This window comes from Pelophylax lessonae (assembly GCF_965119305.1).
Source record: "Pelophylax lessonae genome assembly, chromosome: 7".
NCBI classification, from domain to species: Eukaryota; Metazoa; Chordata; class Amphibia; order Anura; family Ranidae; genus Pelophylax; species Pelophylax lessonae.
Window position 1 is genome coordinate 202,548,677 of NC_138774.1, and position 26,920 is coordinate 202,575,596.

At 45.9% G+C, this 26,920-nt stretch overlaps 1 protein-coding gene across 1 annotated transcript in view; it reads left to right on the top strand.

Annotated features, from left to right (window-relative positions):
* Positions 1-1,714: 1,714 nt before the first annotated feature.
* LOC309559834 (properdin-like) overlaps positions 1,715-26,920 on the top strand; it is a gene marked incomplete at its 5' end in the record, with an annotated part of 141,186 nt that continues 115,980 nt past the window's right edge. The window contains one exon of the mRNA XM_082263267.1: positions 1,715-1,745. Within this exon, the coding sequence (XP_082119393.1) occupies positions 1,715-1,745 (31 nt within the window). The remainder of the gene's footprint in view (positions 1,746-26,920) is intronic.

The following is a 26,920-nucleotide window of genomic DNA, read 5'->3' on the forward strand; positions in this document are numbered from 1 at the left end:
ACAACAACATAAGAGCAATTGAAACATTAAGCGGTGGGCCAGGATCTATCAGAATCATGTAGCGTCAGGCGACCCCCCCCAAACCCCGGCTGGACTGGACAACAGCAAGGGGCAGGGGTGAGGTCACACTGAGCCAATAAGTACATGAAGCCGTGGGGCAGCGAGCATTAAACAGAGAAAAAGAAAAAATTGTCACTAATTAGAAGAAACATCAACATTGCCTAACAATACCAACAACATGAAACATAAAAGACAACTCAAAAAAAAAAAAAAAAAAAAAAAGACAACTCAAGAGCTGGTGGACCCGAAATCTGTGGCGGTAACGGTCACTTAGCGACCCCCTCAAACCCCAGCGACCCCCTCAAACCCCAGCCAATCATAGCAATAGCAAAGGGCAGAAGCAAGGTCAGACCAAGATGGATGAGGCCGGTATCTGTGGAGAGAAGCATGTTATAGCAGGAGAGGGTAAGCAGGGCGTCAACAAATAGGGTCCGGTCACACCAGCACAGTCAGCGTGGAATGCGGTATATGCAGTCATCAAGCTTCCGGAGACTGAGGGCGGCTAGGCCCGTGCCTGGGTAAGGCAGATCTTGAGCGGGAGCGGCGACTTCTCTGAGGATGGGGACCAGATGCCTGTGGTCACGTCCATTCAACTGGAGGATCCAGCCAATTCGCAATGTCCACCGGAGCATGACCCAGAAAAGAGAAGAAGTCAGGTAGTTGATCAGGATCCGCTAGCACGAACTTCCGGGAGTTGAAAGTTACTTTGATGCTGAAGGGGTGCCCCCATGTGTAAGTGGCCCCAATTTGATGTAACAAGTCCAGTAAGGGACGGACCACTCTCCGCATATGTAGTGTATTGCGGGATAGGTCGGGGTAGAGGTGAATGGAGGAGCCATCGAAGTCAAGAGGTCCCAGTTGCCAAGCCTTCCTCATAATTTATTCCTTTAGGGTATAGTAGTGAACCCTACATAACACATCATGGGGACGTTCGTCTCCCCCACCTCCCGGACCCCCACTCTGTGCACCCTGTCCAGTTCGATGGCCGTGGTCGGAGCTCTACCGAGAACCTGATTGAGAATGGCAGTCACAGTGGTTTTAAGATCCGTACCAGAGGTGGCCTCAGGGAGGCCCTGAATCCTTATGTTGTTCCTGCGACTCCTGTTTCCGCCGTCAGCTATGCGGAGTTGTTGCTGGCACAGGCGGTGGAGGTGGTCCCGGGAAGCAGTCTCCAAAGCCGTAATGCGGGACTCATGGGCTTCCTGAGTAGCGGTGACGGCGGCAACAGTGGAGTCCATAGCGGAAACCTGCTGGCGGATCGCATTCAAGTCAGCATGCAGTGAGAGTTCCATTTTAGAGGCCCAGGATTCGAAGTCTGACTGGAAGGCCGAGAGAAGGGAGGCCGCCTCCGACCTGAGGGTTCCCCCGCAATCCTGGGAGTCAGGGCCCCCATTCATTGAAGAAGAGCTGGGCAGGGGAGGCGAGGAAGAGGATGCTGCTGGAGAAGGAGGCCGCTCCGCGCTTCCCATGGCACCATCAGGAGGAGTAGGCAGAGATGGCGGAGGGGGAGTTTTGGTTTTACCCACTGTGCGACTGGGCGCCATCTTATCAGGTCTGGGGGAGCGGGGTTCCGGTGGCGCAGTGCGCAGCAGGTAACGTTATGGAGCTCTGTTGAAGGTCTGCAGGGTCAGCGAGGTGGGAGTTGCCCGCAGACATGCGTATAGTAGGTGTAGCTTGGCTAAAAGGTAACTGCTGGAGCCAGACAGGCCCATGGCTCAGAACCGCATGACAAACGTCTTCAAATCAGTTACAAGAAGATGCACATGGGCAGGAGGTCACGGGCATATAGTGCAAGTTTGTTAATGTAGGAAAAAATTGATCAGAGCAATCCACAGCAAAAAGGGATCAAAAAGATTTTGTAATATAGTCAGTGAGGGCCTGGTGCAATACTCTGCAGCTAGGATTATGTAGCTGGAAGACTGCACAGCAGCAGACAGGCACTTGGCAGGCTGATGGATATGCTGCAGGAGTTGTGAGTGACACTCAGCAGGGCTGTGGGATAGCAGGCAAACAAGGATGGCAGTGGAAAGGGGTCAGTCTACAGTCCGCAGGACCCCCCAACTCACAGAGTCCGCAAAGCAGCAAAATCAGAGTCCAGTCCATATCCCCCCTCAGCACTGGAGGTCTGTAGCAGCAGTGTATGATCCCGGCAGCTTCCCAAAGAGGATGAGGATGGGACCCCAGATATCCCTCTGTAACAGGGGGGTACCCCAGGACTCCTAAGTGCTGATGATGGATGATGGATGCAGGGGGGGCCGGCAAGATGGCAGGCAGCGGCGGCCAGGGGCCCTGGTAAAACGGATAGCGGAAGTCCCCAGACGTAGGGCAGGCCAGGTAGACAGTGAGGGGTGTCCTGGGGGGGGGGGGGGGGGGGAGACTGTTGGGAGAATGGAGAGGGCTGTACAGCTTACCGTCCCGGGCGGCAGATTGCGGAGGTCAGCTAGGCCGCAATGGCGCGGATAGGCCGCAGGCGCCGGTCCGGCGTGATTCCCGGAGGAGCTGCACGATATGCGGATGGACGACTCCCCAGTCACCGGCGGCGGTCAGAGAAGGGGTGGATGCAGCGATCGGGTGGTCAGGAACGGGGATGATGGTGAATTCGGCCGTGTCCCACACGGAGCTCCCTCTTCATGCGGCCATCTTGGCCAGCGTCCGGACACGTCCCTCGAGGAGACAGATTTTGATCGCTCTCAGTTCCAATATGTTGATCAGACAGGTTGCCCAGAACTCCACCCCAGCCCAACAGGTAATTACTGTCCACAGTAACGGACGGAAGGACTTTCCGTCCGACACAGCCGGGGACTGAAGCCACCACAGAAGATCCCTTCTGGTCTGGCGACTCAACGAGACCCTCAGATCCAAGGACTGAGGAAGTCTGTCCCACCTGGCCAGAATCTCCGCCTGGAGAGATCGAGTGTGAAACTGAGTAAATGGGATCGCCTCAAAGGCTAAAACCATTAACCCCAGGCACCGAATACAGGTCCTGAGCAACGAGGACTGGTTGTCCCTGAGGGACCTGACCTCATTTTGAAGGGTCCGGAGCTTTTCCTCCGGCAGAAAAACCTTCGCTTGAGCAGAGTCCAGAACCATTCCCAGATAGGAAAGGCGAACTGAAGGAGACAGTGTCGACTTCTGAACGTTGATGGTCCAACCGAACTCCTGAAGCGTCTGCACCGTAGTGGACAGATCGCACATCAGGCTCTGACTGGCACTCGATCTTAACAGTAGATCGTCCAGATATCCCAAGACCGCAATGCCCTGTGCCCTCAGCAGGCCCCGAACAGGTGCCAGCACTTTGGTAAAGACCCTTGGAGCCGAAGCGAGACTGAAAGGTAACGCTACAAACTGATAATGGTCCTCCGCAATGGTGCGGAACTTCCGAACGCGCACAAAGCGATTCAGAGCTTTTAAGTCCAGGATTGGACGCACCTTGCCCTCCTTTCTGGGCACAATGAACAGATTGGAGTAAAACCCCCGAAACTTGTCCCGATGAGGCACCAGGACAATCACCCCCTGGGCCAGGAGATCCTGCACCGCTTGATGCAGGTCCTGTAAACGCCCTGGGGTCAACTGAAGATTTGGAGGGAAAAAATCTGTCCGCCGGCCGTGAAAGGAATTCGATTTTGTATCCTGATCAAATGATTTCCTGAACCCACCTGTCCGGAATACGGAGCAGCCAAGGTTGGAGGAAACTGCGCAAACGTCCCCCCACCCCTGAAACGGGTGAGGGCGGCCCTTCAGGCAGAGGCGGGCTGAGCCGCCGTACCGGCATGGCTGGACTTTTGCTTACCCGCCCAGGGCTCCTTCTGGCCACATTGGCCCTTGAAAGGTTCGCCCTTGGATTGTGACTTAAAGGCAAGAAAGGAACCCTGAGTGGGCCTAAAGGTGGGACCCCGCTTGCCGTGAAAGGACTTGTTCTTCGGATTCTGGGGCAGCAGAGTGACCCCTTTTACCAAGGTATCCAAAGCCTCGCCAAAAAGGCGAGACCCAGCATAAGGAAAGTCAGCCACTGTTTTCCGAGATGTCTGGTCAGCCGACCAGCTCTTCAGCCAGATCAGTCGACGGGTAAGTACCGCAACACTAGACAGGAGTGCAGCTAAAGGGGCCTCATTTAAGGCCGCGTCGCACAAAAACATGACCCCGTGATGAATTTGGTCCACCATTTCCAGCGTAGCCAGTGGGGCAGAATCAGACACGAGAGTGCATCTAAGCACCTTAGTCCAGTCCGCCACCAACAGAAGTGAAAATAGGTTTCAGCATAGAGCCCGCCACCGTATAGGCATGGCAGGCCAAAGACTCCAACCTCCTGTCTGTAGGATCCCGGAACACCGGGGTATCCTCAGTGGGAACCAAGGTAGCCTTGTTTAACACGGTCACAGCGTGATCCACCTGGGGAGCCACGCACCAGGCCGCATCCGTAGAAGGCGCAAAGGGGTAAAGCAGTTTAAACCGACTAGACACCGTGAAGGGGCGTTTTAAACTGTGACATTGTGCATTCACTGTGTGATGAAACTCAGTGGGGCAGGGGAAAACCTGCGCCGACTTGCGGGTCCTATGTGTCCCAAAAGAGGACACAATGGCCGGAGGAGTGGGCTCATCCTCCAAGTGTAGCGTTTCTTTAACAGAAGAAATCAACTCATCCATGAGAGCGCATTCTTCAGGCGACCCCGGGGGGAGACACATCAACCCCCTCTACCTCCGCCTACCCCTCAGACCCCAAAGGGTCCAGGGACGAGCGAGACCCTGAAAAGGGCACGACAGCCACAGCAGCCACATCACCATCTGAATCAGAGGAGAGAGATAATCTGGGCCTTTTCCTAGCAGCACGTTCAGCCATCAGCACCTCCATTTTTGACACCAAAGACGCCACTACAGCGGCCAAATTAGGTATAACGGGGGGTTCAGCAGAACTGGGGTCCCCCACCAAGGCTGGAGGGAATTTGCTGTCCTGAGAATCCATTGCCAAACAATGAGTGAAAAAGTACTGGCCCTTTAAAACCGCTGCGGATGGCGCAGCCCACCGCTATAAGCACTGTGTACACAGACCCCCCAAAAGGGACAAAACTGAGCCAGGAAGGATAGCCCAGAGAGATATGGAAGAGACAGTCTGCAGAGCCCCACAGAGTGTTACCACACAGATCGCTGCTCCAGAGGAAAAGGAAGTGAGGTCACCAGAGGCTGAACTATATGCTGCAAGGCCCAGGGAAAATGGCTGCACATAGAAGTGAATGGAAGGCTTCGGCAAGATGGCTGCCGACATGTGCTCGGAACGATCGTTCTGCCACACATAAGATGGCGCCGGTTGGCGCCAAAAACACTACATAGCAAGCATTGCAAAAGCCCATAGTGAAGCCAGCATGCTGCCCACAACCAAAATGGTGGACCACGCGGTTCTCAGCCTCAGCGGTCGCCTCACACATGTCTGCATCTCCCAAAAACACTAGAAAGTGACACAGGAGAGGGGCCCCCCACACCACACAGCACTCAGCAGTGAATTAAAGAGGACCCCGGCAGGGATCGCATCAGGGAGCCCCACAAATGCATAGACATGAGGGGAACACACAGCAACACAGGACTGCCACCCCAGACAGAGGCCCCCACACAGAAAAGTACTTACCCATATCGGATGGCGTGGGGTGCCTCCATTAACGGAAAGCCTCTGCCCTCAGATGACAGGGAATGCCGTCAGCCAGAAACGCAGCACACTGCAGCACAGGACTGCAGAAATGTCCAGTGAGGTAGCCACCTCACAGGCTGCATCCCTGCTGCGAGCAGGGATGGGTCGTTCATAGCGCCAGGGCGAACCATAGCCGAACGCTCAAAGGCGGGCTGGGGATCCATCTGACCCTCTGCCCTGGAGAGCCAGGGCAGCCAGTCCGATTCCCAGCTCCGCATGATCCATCTTCATCTGAAGATCCACTAATCTAAAGCTGGCAAAAAAGTAAAGAAAAAACGGACATTTTAAAATAAAAATCAAAAGAAAAGATTACAAGGCTGAGACTGTTGCCCCAGCACAGGGAAGCCTGACTACTCCTGACGCTAGGCAGAGACAAACTGGGTTGGGATGGCTTAATGCAGGGGGGGTATTGACCAGTGGGACAGCCCCCATGGGTGTGTCTATGCTAAAAGCTTTTGTAAATAACAAGTCTTATGCCTAGCTACTCCTGCGGAGCGGAAGTCAATACCCATTGGCGACGACTGTATGAGTGGGCGGCGACTGTCGGAGGCCGTAAGAGAAAAACAATCTTCTACGCCAGACCAGGGTCGTTTAGAACCACCCGAGGAAGGCTTGAAGGACTTTGCCACATCGACTGTCCCCGAGGGATGAAGAAACAGTTTGGGAGGCGAAAAGGAGGGACCCCGTCTACGACAAAGGTCCTTACCCTTGTAAACTTGTGCAAGAAAAACACTCATCCTGAATACCTTATATAATGTCATGCAGGGCAGCGCCAAACAGGCGATCCCCCTGAAAAGGGAGATCCATTAAAGGCCTTCTTAGAAGTTTGATCCGCAGACCAACACTCCGGCCAAGTACACGCTGGACAACCACCGCTGAAACCGACAGGCGACCCAATAAAGGAGTCCAGCGCGGCATCGCAAACAAATTGCAGCCCCTGCGCCAGCTGGTCCAACAGCCCACACAGGGCAGGAGGGACTTGCTCCTCACCAAGTCACGGCATAGGAACTCCGCCCATCAGGCAGAGTCTGCGTGGCAAGGGCAATCATAACACTGTTCCCAGTGCAGACCCCGCCAGGGAGTACAGATTGCGGACCACAGCCCATGCCATCCTATCTCCCAGGTTCTTAAAGGATGGGGATTCCTCCCCCGGAACAATGGTAGTCCTAATCAGCCTAGAGACCGCTAGGTCCACCTTAGGCGGAACAGTCCACTTTACCAGAGACTCCTCAAAAGGGTAACGTCTAGCAGCCGCTTAGACACCCCAGGGGAATGTCTCAGACGGTCCCATTCTTCATGAGCATGCTAGCAAATTAAGCTGCTCCGGATGGCATGTGAGTGCCAGATGCTACCTGCGCCCCAGGCGCAGCTGTTGCTACGTCCTCCAAATTGCAGTGTCACGCACCGAAGCAACTAGTGCATCCACCAGCGCCTGTATCATGCGCGGCAGGGGAGGTAGAAATGTCATCCTCATTATCCGAGGAGACAGGGCGCAAGGTAAAAGACCCGGCAGGGAGGGCTGCATCTGGGGTGGCTGAGTCAGACTCAGAGTCCGAGACATCAGATGAGGCAGGGGGGTAGGAGGAGAAACGTTTCAGCGCATCTCCCTCCAGGCCACCTCCACCCGGGCCCAAATGCTTCCCGACCTGCCGAAAATGCATTGATGGACAGTGGCGATCCGGAAGGCCCTGCGGCCTCTGTGAGGGGGTCAGGTGGGGACACATGGCCTGCATGGTCCATACTGAACCAGAAGAACCCACCAGCAAAATTGGCCCCCCAAAAAATGACATTTGTTTTTTTTTTACATTAAAAGAGCAACCGCACAGCGCTACCCAGAGTCAGGCACGCGCTAATGAACCCCCACAGACAGAGAGGGACTACCCTCAGTATCTCACTGTCCCCAGATAAGCAATCGGATTACGAAGGTCTCAGTGGCGGCTCAGTAAAAGGAAGTGAGCCAGGAAGCTGCCTGGGGTGAAGGGAGGGGCTCCTCCCACCCAAAAAACGCCTCCAGGCACACCCAACAGCCTTCACAGCAAAGAATCCACCGCAAAATGGGCGAGATATGATATATGATATATGATATATGATATGATATGATATGATATGAGATATGATATGATATGATATGATATGAGATATGATATGATATGATATGATATGAGATATGATATGATATGATATGATATGAGATATGATATGATATGATATGAGATATGATATGATATGATATGATATGAGATATGATATGATATGATATGATATGAGATATGATATGATATGATATGATATATGATATGATATGATATGATATGAGATATGATATGATATGATATGATATGAGATATGATATGATATGAGATATGATATGATATGAGATATGATATGATATGATATGATATGAGATATGATATGATATGATATGAGATATGATATGAGATATGATATGATATGATATGATATGAGATATGATATGATATGATATGAGATATGATATGATATGATATGATATGAGATATGATATGATATGATATGATATGATATGATATGATATGAGATATGATATGATATGATATGATATGAGATATGATATGATATGAGATATGATATGATATGATATGATATGATATGAGATATGATATGATATGAGATATGATATGATATGATATGATATATGATATGAGATATGATATGATATGATATGATATGATATGATATGATATGATATGATATGATATGATATGATATGATATGATATGAGATATGATATGATATGAGATATGATATGATATGAGATATGATATGATATGATATGATATGATATGAGATATGATATGATATGATATGAGATATGATATGATATGAGATATGATATGATATGAGATATGATATGATATGATATGATATGATATGATATGATATGAGATATGATATGATATGATATGAGATATGATATGATATGAGATATGATATGATATGATATGATATGATATGATATGAGATATGATATGATATGATATGATATGAGATATGATATGATATGATATGAGATATGATATGATATGATATGATATGATATGATATGATATGAGATATGATATGATATGAGATATGATATGATATGAGATATGATATGATATGATATGATATGATATGATATGAGATATGATATGATATGAGATATGATATGATATGATATGATATGATATGATATGATATGATATGAGATATGATATGATATGATATGATATGAGATATGATATGATATGATATGATATGAGATATGATATGATATGATATGAGATATGATATGATATGAGATATGATATGATATGAGATATGATATGATATGAGATATGATATGATATGAGATATGATATGATATGAGATATGATATGATATGATATGAGATATGATATGATATGATATGATATGATATGATATGAGATATGATATGATATGAGATATGATATGATATGATATGAGATATGATATGATATGATATGATATGATATGATATGATATGATATGATATGATATGATATGATATGATATGATATGATATGATATGATATGATATGATATGATATGAGATATGATATGATATGAGATATGATATGATATGAGATATGATATGATATGATATGATATGATATGAGATATGATATGATATGATATGATATGAGATATGATATGATATGATATGATATGATATGAGATATGATATGATATGATATGATATGATATGATATGATATGATATGATATGATATGATATGATATGATATGATATGATATGATATGATAAAAAAACCTAAAAGGAAATAACCTCATCCACCCATAGATCACAGGGGGGGGGGGGAGAAAATAGAATTGGGGGATTTTTAAAAAGGTGCCAATGAACCAATAAAGATTTTGAAAATATTCAAAGTTTTATTGTTATATTTCAAATAAACAAATAAAGCCATAATATATTACAATTAACTTATAAGCTGCATGTGCACTCAATTCAGAGGCAATATATATGCATCACAGAGTAGTAATCCCAACATGTTTCACCAAGACAGTTTCTTCAAGGGACAATTTGAGCTACTTCTACAATAAGAAACACATATACAAGTAAATAATAACATTCTACCTCCCGTCTCTCATTGTAATAGACAAAAAAAAAAAAAAACATAATCATTTGATTCAAAACATAGAAAAATAAAATAAAAAAAAAAGGACAAAATATGTCAGTTAGGATCTTACCAATGGTGAGAATTCACTTTCAATATAGCACCATACAATAAGTTAATTATAAAACAGATCAAAGGGCACACACATAGGGTTAATAGGGCAACTGCAGGAGTAGTATAGATTAAATTAGTACAGAAAAAAAAAAAAAAAAAAATCTACACACACACACACACACACACACACACACACACACACACACACACACACACACAGAATGTGCATACGCACCCACATAATTTTACATTACAAACATTCATTATAAATTAAGTACCTAATTTATGGCTGAATATTCCTCAACAGAACATCCCAAAGGAATGCAGGGAAAGCATATCCAAAATCTCAGAACAAGCAATTTAAGCAGGTACAAAAGGGATCTATTCCCCAGGCGTTGTTGGCACAATTAGAGAGGAAATAGGAAAGTAGGAGAAAAATTCTTGGGGGGGGGGGGGGGGGGGATTTCAAAACCCATCCCATGAGTGAGCTTTAAAAAAATAGTTCCATGCCTGGAACAGATGATTTAAATCTGCTTACTTCAATACAATATATTGGTAGTCAAACATAAGGCGAGCAGCAGCAGGGATGCCAACACTGGAAGCCCTGGCTACTAGCTAGCCCATTTGTATACTCCCACCTACCAATTGATTGGTGGGTACCTCCCTGTGGGCAGCCATGCCAAAAACAGCAATTCCACCAACTGCAGAGAGGATTTCTATAGCAACCCTTCCCGTGGCATCCCAGCGAGGACAGACGGGATGCCCCGCAGACACTACAAATAATGACACACGCGGTAAAGAACACACACACAAAAGAAGAGGGAAAAAAAAAAAAAAAAGGGGGGGGGGGGGGAGACTAGAAAGTCAGGATGAGTAGTCATTTAGACACAAGTGGATGGACCTTCCATCCAAAAGGCACATGGGCATCCATATATAGTTGCCCAATCACAGAAAACCCAGAAAACCCAAAGTGAATATCCACAAAAGGAAATTGTGGGAAAAAAACAAAAAAAAAAAAACAAAAAAAAATGGCAAAATATTAAGGAGAGCATCCGAGCCAAAATAAAAGTTCAAATTCATTAACTATTCAGCTGTGAAATTATTGTATGTAAAAATTTGTAGAGTTGTGGTATGTTCCTAAGATGGAATGCAAGATACATAGGGCTATGGTGAAGGGCATAGGAGCCCATATGAATCTATAAACATTACAAATAAGGTTTAAAACTAATAGTTTCATTGAGGCCTCGGGGGGAGAAAAAAAAAAAATACATCACTTGGATTCATGTTGGAGGAGGAGGAGGAGACAATTGACTTCACGTCTTTCATGAATGGTTATGTGCTATAGGTGTACGTTTAGTAAACTGAGAAGTTTTCTCTCAGTTCAATTCTCGGCAGTTCTCAGAGAAAAAATATCTCCTCTGGCACCCAGTTTAGAAGGCGGAGAACTTCCCTTCTCACAGGGTGATCAGAGGAGAATTTTTTTCTCTGAGAACTGCCGTGATCTCTGTATAACTGGGTGGACTGCCTGTAATCTCACGAGATTTTGTGAGATTACAGGCACTGCTAAATTTAAAAAGTGAAACTAAAGTTTAAAAGAACTCGTAATGACATGTTCTGACACATGAAAACATATATATACACACACACACATGCACGGTATATATACATACAGTATATAAATATATATATATACACACACACACACACATTATATATATATATATATATATATATACACACATACATACCAGTACATACAGTACATACATACATACATGCCAATCTGTATGCAATTGCACTGTGTGTTGGCAGATTGCATGCAGATTGTACACCAGACCACAGGCTATCGTTTGTGGTGTGTGGGTGTGGGGACAGTGGGAAGAGTGATCAACACAGGGGTTCTGGCTTGTAGGATAGCTGGAGGAATCCTAGTAGTGTGTGGTAATTGCTAGACTGCTCCCCAACCCTTAGAGTGCATCAGATTGTATGTAAGATTTGTATCTGCCTGTGTGTGGTCAGCCAGCTGGATTGGACTGGAGTCTCCCTCTAGTGGTGACCGAAGGCAGTGCAGGCTGTGAAAGTATTGCAACCAATCTAATTACTTAAGCCCCGTACACACGTACCGATCGTCGGCCGAACGATCGGCCGTCTTTTGTCCCCGGGCTGTCATGTCCGCTGAAAAGTGCAAAAGACTGCACACGAATTTTGTCCGCCGACTGCAGAAGTGATGTCATGTGATGGTTAACTTTCCCTGTGTTTTTTCTTTTATGAGCATGCCCAGTCTTGCAAATCTGCTGTCTGTCGGCTGAATTCTGTACTGACTGGCGAACAATCGGCCGTTCTGGTGTCGCATACAAACATTTTAATGCTTGCACGACAGATTCTGTTCGGCCGAAAGTGCGCTGTCGGCTGTCGGAAGCATCATACTAACAAGCCTACATTTGGCCGATCGGTCGTCTGCCGAATCTTTTCTGCGACAATCGGTACGTGTGTACGAGCCTTTAGTAGGAATTTTCTTTATTTCCGTTATCCCCTTATACTGCCCAGTCACGATTCATCACGTCTCGTTTAGCTAGTCGCCGTGGGCGTGGTTGAATCGTGACAGATTGGTTTCCTCCCACACTCCAAAGACATGCTGGTAGGTTAATTGGATCCTGTATAAAAAATTGGCCCTGCTGTGTATGTATGTGAGTGATGCCTCGTACACACGTACCGATCGTCGGCCGTAAATATTCGGCCGACGACCGATCGGCCGATTGTAGGCTTGTTAGTATGATGCTTTCGACAGCCGACAGCGCATTTTCGGCCGAACAGAATCTGTCCTGCAGGCATTAAAATTTTTGTTGGCCAACACCAGAACGGCCGATTGTTCGCCAGTCAGTACAGAATTCGGCCGACAAACAGCAGATTAGCAAGACTGGGCATGCTCAGAAAAGAAAAAACACACGGAAAGTTATTCATTACATGACATCACTTCTGCAGTCGGCTGTTGTTGGCTGACAAAATTCGTGTGCAGTCTTTTGCACTTTTCAGCGGACAGGACAGCCCTGGACAAAAGACGGCCGATCGGTACATGTGTACGAGGCATTAGGGACCTTAGATTGTAAGCTCCTTGAGGGCAGGGACTGATGTGAATGTGCGATGTATATGTAAAGCGCTGCGTAAATTGACAGCACTATATAAGTACCTGAAATAAAAAAAAAAATATATATATATATATATATATATATATATATATATATATATATATATATATATATATATATATATATATATATATATATATATATACACACAGATATATATGTGATTGTATAGTTAATGTGTTTCTAACCTGCTGTTGATGTATATTTCACTGCAGTAGGGAGAGTTTTTACTTTCACTTTTGGGCACTGGGACATTCACAGCAGAGATCTCCTATTTCTTCCTGCTATCTCCACCTCTGAGCTGGAGAAGTAGGAAGAGGAGATCTTCAAAGAGAAGCACAGTGATCAGGTGACATCATGTGTTTCTAAACTGGCCGTTTCTATTGCAGTGAATGCAAGCTGTTTGTGTACTGAGATGAGAAGAGAAGACTATGTTCTCCACTACTCTTCTCAGTAATTTAAACCGGCAATGCTCTGAGACAAGCCGTGATCATCCAGATCTCGGCTTATCTCAGTTTACTAAACGTACACCATAATGCAAAGAAACGTACAAAAATCTTCTCAGGTTTATCTCTGATCATTAGTGCTGCCAGGTATAGCCTGCAATACTGATCAGTATTCAGACAGAGGGGAAGTATTCCTGCCGTCAGAACACAATAGCTCAGTTGAAATTATTCCCCCATCCACATAAAATCGAGTGTGTAAATTCAAATCATTTTTTCGTTAAACTCGCTGGTAAAACACAAAAAAAAAAAAAATTGTATGCCTTAGCAGCTGACACGCAGGATTGATATGTACTTTTTATAAGGGCAGGTTCACACCATGCGAGCACATGAAATCACACAGAAATGCACTGCAAGTTCCTGTGCGATCAGAATGCATTCAAAATGCACTCCATTTGCAATTTGGAGTAGGTGTCAATAGAAGGTAGCGACACCCCAAATGCAGGTTGAAAATGCAGTGCGTTTGCCCAGATCAGACAGATTGCATGGTACTTTTGTACCATGTGATCTGGTTACAGTGCAGTTTAAAAAAGTAGTGCATGCACTACTTTTGTTGCAGCGTAGTGCTATTTGAGCCCATTTAGGGCTGGTTCATACTGTGCGAAACAAGTTGTGCATTCCTGTGCGATTTACATGTGGTTCTGTGCAGTGCAATGCAATTTCAGACCATTCATTTGGATTGCATACGCTAATTTTAAACCACACTGTAACCAGATCTTTTGTACCATGCAGTCCAGTGCAGGCAGGTGTGGGAAAATGCAATGAGTTTGCAACATGCAATTGGGGTGTCATTAACTTCTATTGACACCCACTGCAGAATGCAAATGGAATCGCATAAGAATGCACAGTACATTTCTGTGCGATTCATGTGTGGCATCGTGTGAACCGGCCCTGAAAGAAAAAGGTGTCTGGAAGTGAATGCAGTTCGCTAAGGTGGAAGGGATGGCAGGGTAATAAAAAAAAAAAAAAAATATATCTTTATTTTACAAAAGTGTGTATAGGTTTAAATGTGCATTTATTTATTTAATTTGTTAAATTGGAACCCAATAACTCGGTTCTGAGGATTAACCTATGATCCTTTAACTTTATAATATTAGTCAGGGTGTGTATGTGCTTTTACATGCGTTTATTTTTCAACAGCGCTGAGAAATAAGCAATGCTCCTTATGGCTCCATTCACACTACCACGACTTGTCAGCCTGACAAGTCACGATCCCTCGCGGTCCATTGACTGCTACAGGACCCGTTCTAATAGGAGCGACACAAGACGCTCCAACTTAGAAAAAGGGTCCTGTACTACTTCGGGGCGACTTGCATAGACATTCATTATAGGAAGTCCGTGTAAGTCGCGCCGAAGTCGTGGTGCACGGGGCTGACAAGTCGCCCCCCGAAGTCGTGCCGCTTCAGTGTAAATGCAGTCTTACTGTGGATCATAGGTTTTTCCCCACACAGGATGGCTACTGTGCAGCTAGTTAAACCTTCACCACATTCCTTTCACCCTCTAACACAGTGCCAACACGCTGCTAGCTAACACCGCCTATCACCAACCTGGAGTCACCACAACCCCGTTTACTAAACAGCCTCAGAGAAGGACACACACACACACACACACACACAATTGAAATCTTATATAACCGTCACCTGTCTACTTCCCACCAATCCCCAATAGAAAAGGGAGGTGGCAGACTTCCCACCAATCCCCAATGCAGAAAAGGGGAGTACACATCCCACCAATCCCCAATAGAGAAGGGGGAGGAAGAACACTTCCCACCAATCCCCAACAGAGAAGTCAGGGGGGTGGGGGGAGAGAAGCACACTTCCCACCAATGGAGTTGAGGGGGGGGGGGTGCATGCTTCCCATTGATAAACAGAAAGGGTGGGCATACTTATCATTCACCAAGTACAGATTGTATCATTCTTGCCATTGATTTGGTTTGAGCAGGTGTTCCCCTGGTGTTAAAAAGCAGAGCAAGGCTGATCTATACAGGGCATAGACCGGTTTGAAAACAAACATTTAGGTGTACGTTTAGTAACCAGTGTTAAACTTTATCACAGTGAACCAGGGTGGTAATTCCCCAAGGCATGTTTAGTAAACCGTGTTACCCAAGGTAGGAACCAAATATCACATCTCTTCACCTTACAGTGTGGTCTGTGATAACTATAGTGTTACAGTATAGGAATGTTCCTGTTTAGTAACCCATGTTAGCTCAGAAGAGTCTAAGACCAGTATAAACTTGGTGTTAAATCCCCTGGATTTAACACCTAGTTAGACCAGGCATGGGCGTCCGAAGAACTTTTTTTAGGGGGGGGGGGGGGGGGAAGAGGCTTAGCCATACTTTTTTTGAGTATTTTTAAAGAGCAAATAGCAGCATTTTTAAAGCTTTTTTTTTTTTTTTTTTTTTAAACAAAAGGATCCTGTTCCCTTAACGCATGTTATACAGCACAGTGCTTTGCTGTGTAATCCCCCCCCCTCCCCATATCACCTAAAATACCTGGCTGATCCTACATGCCTAGGTCCTCCCCTCTGTAAACTGACCACGGTATACCATGGCTGCTGAGCCTTGACACTGGTCAGTTTACGTGCCTCCATCATCTGCAGCCCTCCCAGCTGCCTCCGTAACCCCCCCCCCCCCCCTGCCTACAGTCTGTTTAATAATCCTGTGTCTTCTTTACAAGTTTTCAGAGCGCCACTCGCGGCTCACGTGAACCACTGCTTCTCTCCTCCTCCTCTCCCCCTCCCGACTGACATCAGTGAGGAATCCTCAGCCCCACCCACTGCAAGCAGCTGTCAGACGGGGAGAGGAGAGAGCCGACGGGTCACGTGAGCAGCGCTCTGAAAACTACCTGGTAAAGAACGGCTTTTTTTTTTTAAAAAAAAACACACACAGACAGGCAGGGCTGCTGATAAGCAGTCTGTATGGGGCCCTGTGATTTCTGACACCTTCCACATATACTGCGCTTCTTTAGAGACTTGTCACTGGGTCATTTTAAAAAAAATGACAGGCAGAGGCAGGCCCTTCCACAGGGGTGGTAGGGGTAGGGCAGGAGCACCAGGCCGGAGCCAAAGTAGGAAGTTGCAGAAGGTGTGTTCGATTACATCAAAGGACGCACCAGACTTGGTTGAGTGGCTCACTCAGCCTTCCTCATCACCCCCAAAGACACCACCATCATCATATACCCTCCACTTGAGTCACAGGAATTATTTTCAGATCCATCACAAGACATTTACGATGCGCAGCCATTCTTGCTGCCTACTCCGAGATGTCTAATGTTAGTGGTGGGGAAGGCGACAATGATGCAGAGGCAAAATTTCTGCACTACCCAAATACACTATTTTGAAGTATATTGTTATACAACACCCCACTTCAATCTGTCATTTTTGGGGGCAACTGTTCAATCACACCAGTATACTACTTTTTTCTAATTGCGTTTGTCACTCTGTAGTTGTAGTATCGCTGCAGAACCACTCACCAGTCACAATGCTGCAGAATACAAATCCACTAGAATATGCTTTCTATATTAGAAAGTATATTATAAAGTGTATTAAACCCCTATATACTGCACACCAAACAATAGTACACCTATACAAGTCCTTAAAAAGGACTTTTGTGGACCTATTAGCTAGCAATTTGTGTCACTAGCAGTCTGTCCCTGCTCCACACAGCAACATCTCACCTGGCATGTCAAATAGGTTCTGGGGATCTTGGGCGGCACAGCATACAAAGTTCTTTGCTGTCAGGTGAACGCCTGTGGGCTAATTTTTGGGGCCTGTAATGGCTGACACTTATTTATCCTGTGAATGCCAAGTGTGAAAGGGGCCTGGGGGAGAGAAGTGGGAAGCCCAACTACATAAAGCACACTAAACTGCACTGGGACAAGATAACAGGCAGCTTTGGAACCATATAACAGTAAATTCTTCACCCCATGGGAATACAGCTGATCAGCTGTGCCAGGAACACAGAGCAATGGGAGAGAGAGATGGGGGGGAAACAGGCTGGGACAAGGAGTATAGGAAGAAGTGCAGGGAAAGAAACAAGTTTAAGTGCCGGTTCACTTATGCGATGCGGGAACGCTGCGAATATGCAGCGTGTTCCCGCATCGCATCCACACATCTGGCAGTTCACACTGCCATATGCGATACACAGGGGGTGTCAATTAAAAGTTAACACCCCCAGTTGCGATCGCATATCGCAGTGCGATCTGCAAGTTCGCACAGAATCGGAGCGCACAAGTGTGAACAAGTGTGCGGCTCCGATTCGGATGCGGCTCAAAAAAAGCCTCATGTGAGAGTTTGCTGCGGATGCGCTGCGAATTCAGCCATACAAAGTGTATGGCTGAACTCGCATCCGCACATGAGATCGCATGTAATGAAGGAGCAGTGCGCTCCGAATTACATGCGATCTCACAAACCGCACAAGTGTGAACCAGCACTTAGAGATAAACTTCTGAGAGAAACTTCTGAGCAGAGATAACATTACAGTCAGGGCTGGGAGGGGGGGCCCCACATAGGGAGAGGGATTAGTGAGGAACAACCGTCTCTCTCTCTCTCTCAGCAGATAAAAGCTGGTAGCAGGAAGGGGAGAGAAATGCATTTTCAGCTGCTGGAGGAGGAAGATTTCTGGAAATGCCATTCATCATGAATCCCCCTCCCTGTGTGGGCCCCCCTGCACATTCGGGCCCCCTACAAGAGGACCACTATCTGTGGCCCTGCACACAGGATTAATAAACAGAGAGCAGACAGGATGGTATAAAGTTGCTTAACCACTTGAAAGGGAAGTTGAGATTCCGGGGGGGCGGCATTTGCCCCCCTCCCCCCCCCCCCCCCCCGGACGCCCATGACACCAGGTGTTAGATTCCTCCATCCACATAAATCGAGTGTGAGAATCAAGTCATTTTTTTTCATTTAACTCGGTGGTTGAACAAAGATTAAGCTATGCCTTAGCAGGTCTGATTGCTTGGCAGCTGACACACAGGATTGATATGTACTTTTTCTAAGGGCCGGTTCACACCATGCCAGCACCTGGATCGCACAGAAATGCACTGAGAGTTCCTGTGCAATCAGAATGCATGCAAAATGGCTCCATTTGCGATCTGCAGTGGGTGTCAATAGAAAGGCAACAACCCAAATGCAGGTTGAAAATGCAGTGAGTTTGCCCGCACCAGATCGCATGTTACTTTTGTACCATGCAATCTGGTAACAGTGCGGTTTAGAAAGTAGTGCATGCACTACTTTTGGTGCAGCGTAGTGTGATTTTAGCCCATTCATACTATGCCTACACATCGCACAGAAATGAGCTGTGCATTCCTGTGCATGTGGTTCTATGCAGTACGATTTCAGCCCATTTGTTGGAATGAGAAAAAAAAAAAAAAAAAAAAAACACACACACACACCATGCTGCACCAAATGTAGTGCATTCACTACTTTTTTAAACCGCACTGTAACCGGATCTTTTGTACCATGCAGTCCCGTGGGGGCAGGTGTGGGAAAAATGCAGTGTGTTTGCAACCTGCGTTTGGTCATTAACTTTCTATTGACACCCGCTGCAGTTTGCAAATGGAGTACATTTTTCATGCAGTCTGAATCGCATAGGAATGCACAGTACATTTCTGTGCGATTCATGTGTGGGCATCGTGTGAACTAGCCCTAAAAGAAGAAATTGTGTCTGGAAATTAAGCTAAGGTGGGAGGGAAAGCAGGGTAATAAAGTATATTATTATACTTTACAGGGTAAAAAAAAAAAATATTTATATATATATATATATATATATATATATATATATATTTTTTTTTTTTTTGTGTTTTTTGTTAGATTTTAACCCCATAACTCAGTTCTGAGGAATAACTTATAATCCTTAAGAGCCAGTTCACATTTGTGTGATGCGGTAACACTGCGAATTCACAGCCTGTTCCTGCATCGCAAACGCACATCTGGCAGTTCACACTGCCATATGCGATATGCAGGGGGTGTCAATTAAATGTTAACGACACCCCCAGTTTGATCGCATATCGCAGTGCGATCTGACAGTTCGCACAGGATCGGATCGCCCAAGTGTGAACCACTGTGCGATCCGATCCTAATGCGGCTGAAAAAAAAAAAAAAAAAAAAAAGGGTCATGTGCGACTTATGCGGGTGCAGTGCGAATTTAGCCATACAAAGTGTATGGCTGAATTTGCACTGCACATCCGATCGCATGTAATGAAGGAGCAGTGCGCTCCGATATTACATGCGATCGCCGCACACGCTATAGTGTGAACCGGCACTAAACCTTCCCCACATTCCTTTCACTCTAACACAGTGCCAACACGCTGCTAGCTAACACCGCCTATCACCAACCTGGAGTCACCACAACCCCGTTTACTAAACAGCCTCAGAGCCGGAGTTAAAACGGCGGTTACTAAACCGTCACCTTAATCAATTAATCACAGCATGGAAATCTGATATCACATGCCTACTTCCCACCAGTCCCCAATAGAGAAGGGGGGGGGGGGGGAAGCACACTTCCCACCAATAGAGGAGAGGGGGAGCACAATTCCCCAAACGAGAAGGAGGGGGGGGGGAAACGCACACTTCCCACCAATCGAAAAGATGGGGAGCGCACTTCCCCAATCGAGAAGGAGGGGGGGGGGGGGAAGCACACCTCCCACCAGGTCCCAATAGAGGTGGGGGGGGGGGGGGGGAAGCACACTACCCACCAGTTCCCAATAGAGGAAGGGGGGGGGGGGAAGGAAGCACACTACCCACCAGTTCCCAATAGAGGAAGGGAGGGGGAAGGAAGCACACTACCCACCAGTTCCCAATAGAGGAAGGGGGGGGGGGGAAGCACACTTCCCACCAGTTCCCAATAGAGGAAGGGGAGCACACTTCCCACCAAACAAGGAAGGGGGGGGGGGGGGAGGTAGCACACTTCCCACCAGTTCCCAATAGAGGAAGGGGAGCACACTTCCCACCAAACAAGGAAGGGGGGGGGGGAGGAAGCACACTTCCCAATAGAGGAAGGGGGGGGGGGGAAAAGCACACTTCCCACCAGTTCCCAATAAAGGGGAGCACACTTCCCACCAATCGAGAAGGGGGGGGGGGGGGGAAGCACACTTCCCAATAGAGGAAGGGGAGCACACTTCCCACCAAACAAGGAAGGGGGAAGGAAACACACTTCCCACCAATACCCAATAGGGATGGGGGGGTTCACTTCCCAACAAACCCCCAAGAGGGGGGGGGGGGTTGTACTGTATTGGAATAAGCCCCAATTGTCACTGCACTAATAATGGTACATTTCAATACATAAAATAAATCACCAATCCCCATTAGAAAAGGAGGGGGGGGGGGGGGGGAAGAGAAGCACACTTCCCACCAATAGAGTTGGGGGGGGGGGGTGCATGTTTCCCCATTGATAAACAGAAAGGGTGGGCATACTTCTCATTCACCAGTACAGATCATGTCATTCTTCCCACTGATCACCATGGATTTGGTTTCAGCAGGTGTTCCCCTGGAGTTAAAAAACAGAGCAAGGCTGATCTATGCAGGGCCTAATCCGGTTTGAACACAAACATTTAAGTGGGCCACAATATACCAGTTGAAAATAAACCAAAAAGCAATTATATAAAAAGATTGTAACATATATTTCCCACACTTAAACAAAGTGGAGAGAGACAAAAAAAAAAAAAAAAAAGTTTCCACTTTAGCTTAAAATGAACATTGCAACCATAATGACATTCTACTTACCAAGCATGCAAGCCATGTGCTTTCATCTGCAGGTAGACTTGTGCACAGGTGAGGGTATTTATGGGTAATCAGCCAATTATTTCCTCACCCAACTTTATTTGTATGAGCCCCATACTGACAAATCTCACAAACTCTCAGAAAGGTTTAAAAACTATTTTTTCTTTTTAAATCAGTGCCCAGATGTTGTACTAATTCTGAGCAGGTGCAGAAATGGGAAATAAAATGTAAAATAAAAAGAAAGAAAAAATATGTCATGATGAACTAAAAACCTGAAGGTCAGCTGACACAGCCACACATCCTAAACGTTAACCCCTTATTGCCCAGTTTGTGTTGCTTTTTTGCATTACCCTAATTAAACATGCCTAAGCGTTTGTTTGAGCCTGAGTTCACACTGGTGCATGCTAAAGACTGCATGTTATTCACACAGGAATCGCACCGCATTTCTGTGCACATCACATGCAATGTCTGTGCGGTGCGATTTAAACCATACAATTTGTATGGCTCAAATAGCATCGCATAAACCCCAAAATGGTTCAGGACCCCTTTTTTCACACCTGAATCAAATCGCAAAGGTGTTCACACCCAGGTGATGCAATTCTGGCATTCGCGCTACGTTTTGAAATCTGTTTTAAGGGGTGTTGCTAATTTAACATTGTCATCAGCAGAAGATTGCATGGACGCTATGTGATTGCTATGCGATGCAGGAAAACGCAGTAAATCTTGTGCGTTTCCCATATCGCATCAGTGAACCGGGGCTCATGGTTTACAGAAAAGAAAAAGAAGGTTTATCGCAGGTGTAGTAACTCCGAAAAATTAAGTTGTACCAAGTTTTGTATAGCATACCTCCCAACGATTGAACTTGAGAATAAAAAAGACATTTCGGGGAGATCAAGAGCCCACAAAAGGTGGGTGCGGCCATTCATAAGAGGGGCTTAAGGGCCGTGGTTAAAGAAAACCTGACCATTCGTGTACCTATAATGCCCCTTTCACACTTGTACAACCTGAAACTTGAAGCAATGCCTGTGTCAAAGTCGGACATGCATAGTATTACAGGGACTACTATGAATTTGCTGCGAATTGAAGTCGCACAGATATGAATGGTACTCATCTGAAATCATGAGGTACGACTTGTCATACGATTTTGCAGTCCCAAGTCGCAGGACAAGTCACAAAGGTGTGAAAGGGGCCTAAAATATGCTTTTATTGCTTTGCCACAACCTGGAGTATCAGGGATACAAATAAACCTGAAAACAATCATTTAGAAAAATACTTCCAATACATCTGGTTTTGTATACACTGAAAATCGAGTTTAACCACTTCTGGACCGAGCCTATTTCTGACACATGTTGTTTACAAGTTAAAATCTGTATTTTTAGCTAGAAAATTACTTAGAACCCCCAAACATTATATATTTTTAGCAAAGACTCTGAAGAATAAAATGGCGGTTGTGGCAATATTTTTTGCACGGTATTTGCACAGCAGTCTTTCAATCGCCATTTTACATTTCACTACATTTAAAAAAAAAATAAACAGTAAAGTTAGCCCATTTTGTTTTTGTATATTGTGAAAGATGAAGTCATACCGAGTAAATAGATACCTAACATGTTATGGTTTAAAATTGTGCACTCCCTTGGAATGGCAACAAACTACGGTACATAAAAGTCTCCATAGGCGACGCTTTAAAGATTTATAACAGTTACCAGTTTAGAGATACAGAGTAGCTTTTTTTAGTATTATTGCTCTCGCTCTAGCGATCGCGGTGATACCTCACATGTGTGTTTTGAACACCGCTTTCATTTGCGGGCACAGCTTACATATGCGTTTTCTTTTGTGTGCGAGCTCTTGGCGACAGGGGGCGCTTTAAAAAAAAATGTTTTCCTATTTATTTTATTTAATTTTAGCACAGTTTAAAAAAAAATAAAAAAATCTGACCACTTTTATTGCTGTCACAAGCAATGTAAACATCCCTTGTAACAGTAATAGGCAGTGACAGGTACTCTTTATGGAAGGATCGGGGGTCTAAAAGACCCCAAACCTCTCCACTGCACTTCAGTATATTCAAAATGCTGAAATCGTCATTTTTGAATACTGACAGTTTTTTTAATTCGCCCCCTTTAGCCGCCGAGTAATCCGGCCATGACATCACCACGTTGCTTCCGGGTTACTACATCGGAAACCCAATCAAAGCAAAATTCGGCTTTGTTTGGCACTCCAACCAGCCAGTGGACATGCCAACCAGTTGCTCGGGTCTCCCAGTGGGACGGGAGACCCAGGCAGAGCCACAGAAGGTGGCGGGAGAGGGTGTCCCCTCCCGCTTGCTGGGATAACGCCCAAGCCGCATCAGCTGTTATCAACTGAAAGCCGACCGCCAGATCTAAAAAATGGTACCGGGTTGATGCCTCTAGCTGCAGGCATCACCCCCGGTAAAACCACTTCTCTGAGCCAACGCGGGGCTACGTTGATTTGCGAGAAGTGGTTAAAATTGGGGATTATGAAGGACCTGAGGAACCCTGGGATGGAGCCCAAGAATAAGTACTGCAGTACGTGCAGCCGATAGTAGCAAATGATGGTCATGGTCAAGTAGCACCTAATAGTAGAAGTGGCTTAAAGAGGGAATATTAACCACTAGACGCCCACGCTATAGCTGAAAGACGGCTACAGCGTGGGCTTAAAATTCCAAGAGGGACATCGGTTCCCTCAGTGCCCGCCAGTGCTGCTAATTAGTGCCCGCCTCTCAGTGCCACCTAACAGTGCCCCCCATCAGAGTGTCCTGATCAGTGCCCATCAGTGCCACCTAACAGTGCCAATCTGTGCCACCCACCAGAGCCGCCTGATTAGTGCCGCCTCATCATGCCACCTCTCAGTGCCCATCAGTGCAGCCTCATCAGAGCCTCCTGATCAGTACTGCCTCATCAGTGCCCATCAGCAGGGCTGCTGTTAGAAATCACTGGGCCCCGTACAGCCTACCTGGCAGGGCGCCCCCCACCCCCTGTAGTTTATAGAGACAATATTTGCACTAAAAATACACTGAAATCAGACACAACATAACAGAGAATTTAAAGAAGAAAAAATGTCAGGTCCCGCTGTTCTCTATGGGGGAATCGGATGGGAACAGGCTGTCTGTCCGTTCTCATCCGATCCCATCCGCTGGACGGATGGAAAATAGGGTTTCCATCGTCCAGATAAAAGCTGTACACTCACTACTTTACATTGTAGCAAAGCGTCATTTCTTCAGTGTTGTCACATAAAAACATATAATAAAATATTTACAAAAATGTGAGGGTTGTACTCACTTTTGTGAGATACTGTATAGGGATGAGCTTCAACTCGAACATCGGCTGTTCGATCGTTTGTCGAATGACGAACAAATGTGCTTCTTTGAGAGAAATTCGAGCGCCCAGAATGCACTGCGCGCGCAGTGCGTACAGTGCGTTATGTGATTGGCCAAATCATGCACCCTGACCTCCATGCTTTGGCCAATCAAATGATCAAAGACAGGCTGCCTTTAGCCAATTATGGCTCAGGGGCTAAATACATGCCCCACACTATATAAAGGCTGCTCGCGCAGCGTGTAGTGTGATTGTGTTGGCGAGATAGGAGACAGGGAGAGGTACTTGTTTGAGGCAGGGAGAGAATAGTTGTTTTGCAGTTTGTCAGACAGTGCAGTGAGACATTGCTAGCCGTGTGAGTATAGGGAAGAAGAGGATAGTGTTTTTTGTCAGGCAGGGAGAGTAAAGAGATTTGCAGTTTTTCAGACAGTGCAGTGAGACATTGCTAGCAGTGTGAGTATAGGGAGGGAGAGGATCCTGTTTTTCAGGCAGTGAGAGCAAAGTGATTTGCAGTTTTTCAGACAGTGCAGTGAGACATTGCTAGCAGTTAGGCAGGGAGAAAGATTTGTGCTTTTTACAAGTTAAGAGATCAGATAGTGAAGTATGTTCAGTAGTGCAGTATATACCATAGACCATATATCATAGATTGATCTCTATCTATATAAAGGGCAATAGATTAGATATCAGGTCATTGAATATCTTATCGGTCACTTGTATATACCCCATATCGATCTGATCTCTTTCTATATATAGGGCTATTGATTAGATCATATCAGGTAATTGAGTATCTTGTCGGTTACTTGCGTATACTCTATATCGATCTGATCTCTATCTATATATAGGGCTATTGATTAGATCATATCAGGTAATTGAGTATCTTATCGGTCACTTGCGTATACCCTATATTGATCTGATCTATATATATATATATATATATATATATATATATATATATATATGGCTATTGATTAGATCATATCAGGTCATTGAGTATCTTATCGGTCACTTGCGTACACCCTATATTGATCTCTATCCACATCATGTCTGAAAGGCCGACAAGGAGAGGCAGACGCTCCACAGTGAAAAGTGGTGGTCACAGTCGACATGGTGCATCCTCTGCAGGTGGGGCCCGCCCGTCCTTTATTTCTGGTGCTGCCAGTTATTTAGCCCCAACATATGGAAGAGTTGGTGGAGTGGATAAATAAGCCGTCCTCATCCTCCTTGTCCTCTGACACCCTCCCCTGTCCAGGGGTCGGCAAGGTGTCCGCACATGGACACTGGTGTCCATGAGCGGTCCTTGCCAGGTCCGTCGCGCCACCACTGACTTTTTTCAATCGAGTCTCACTGTCTGAGACTCTTCCCGACATCATTTCACTGAAAAAATCCAGAGGCTATTGCTGCTCCGCCTCTCTGCTGCCTCCTCAGCCAATGGGAACACAGTGTACACGCCCCCTTCCCCAGCGTGCCTTGTTTGATATCTGAGCAGGAGATGCTGACCGCTGGAGAGGAGAGTACACAGTCTTCAGCCTCTAGAAGAAGGTGACTTGGGGAAGATAATCTAAATGTATTTTTGCCAGTACTTACCCTGCTGAGGAGGGGGAGGGACTGTGTTTTCTCTTCCTGTCTCTGAGTCAGTTATTGTTTATTCTGTGAGGAGCAGTGCACTGCTTCTGGAGGGAGGATATGCTCTAACCTTCTCCCCCAATCTCTGCTACACCTCCCTACTCATTACCTGCCCACCTCCTCCTCTTCTGCATGACCATATCCAATGTCAGTGAGCTGCTGGAGCACTACAAGTACCAGCATGCCAGGAAATTGGGGCAGCAGCAGTGTGTTCAATCAAGCTGATGTTTAAATGGAAAGTGCTGGTGTGTATGTGTATACTGTGTGTGTATACTGTGTGTATGTATACTGTGTGTGTATAGTGTGTGTGTGTGTATACTGTGTGTGTGTATATATACTGTGTGTGTGTGTGTATATACTGTGTGTGTGTGTATATACTGTGTGTGTGTATATATATATACTGTGTGTGTGTATAATGTGTATACTGTGTGTATGTGTGTATATACTGTGTGTGTGTGTGTGTGTGTATATACTGTGTGTGTGTGTGTGTGTGTGTATATACTGTGTGTGTGTGTATATATATATATATATACTGTGTGTGTGTGTGTGTGTGTATACTGTGTATACTGTGTGTGTGTGTGTGTGTGTGTGTGTGTGTGTATATACTGTGTGTGTGTGTATACTGTGTGTGT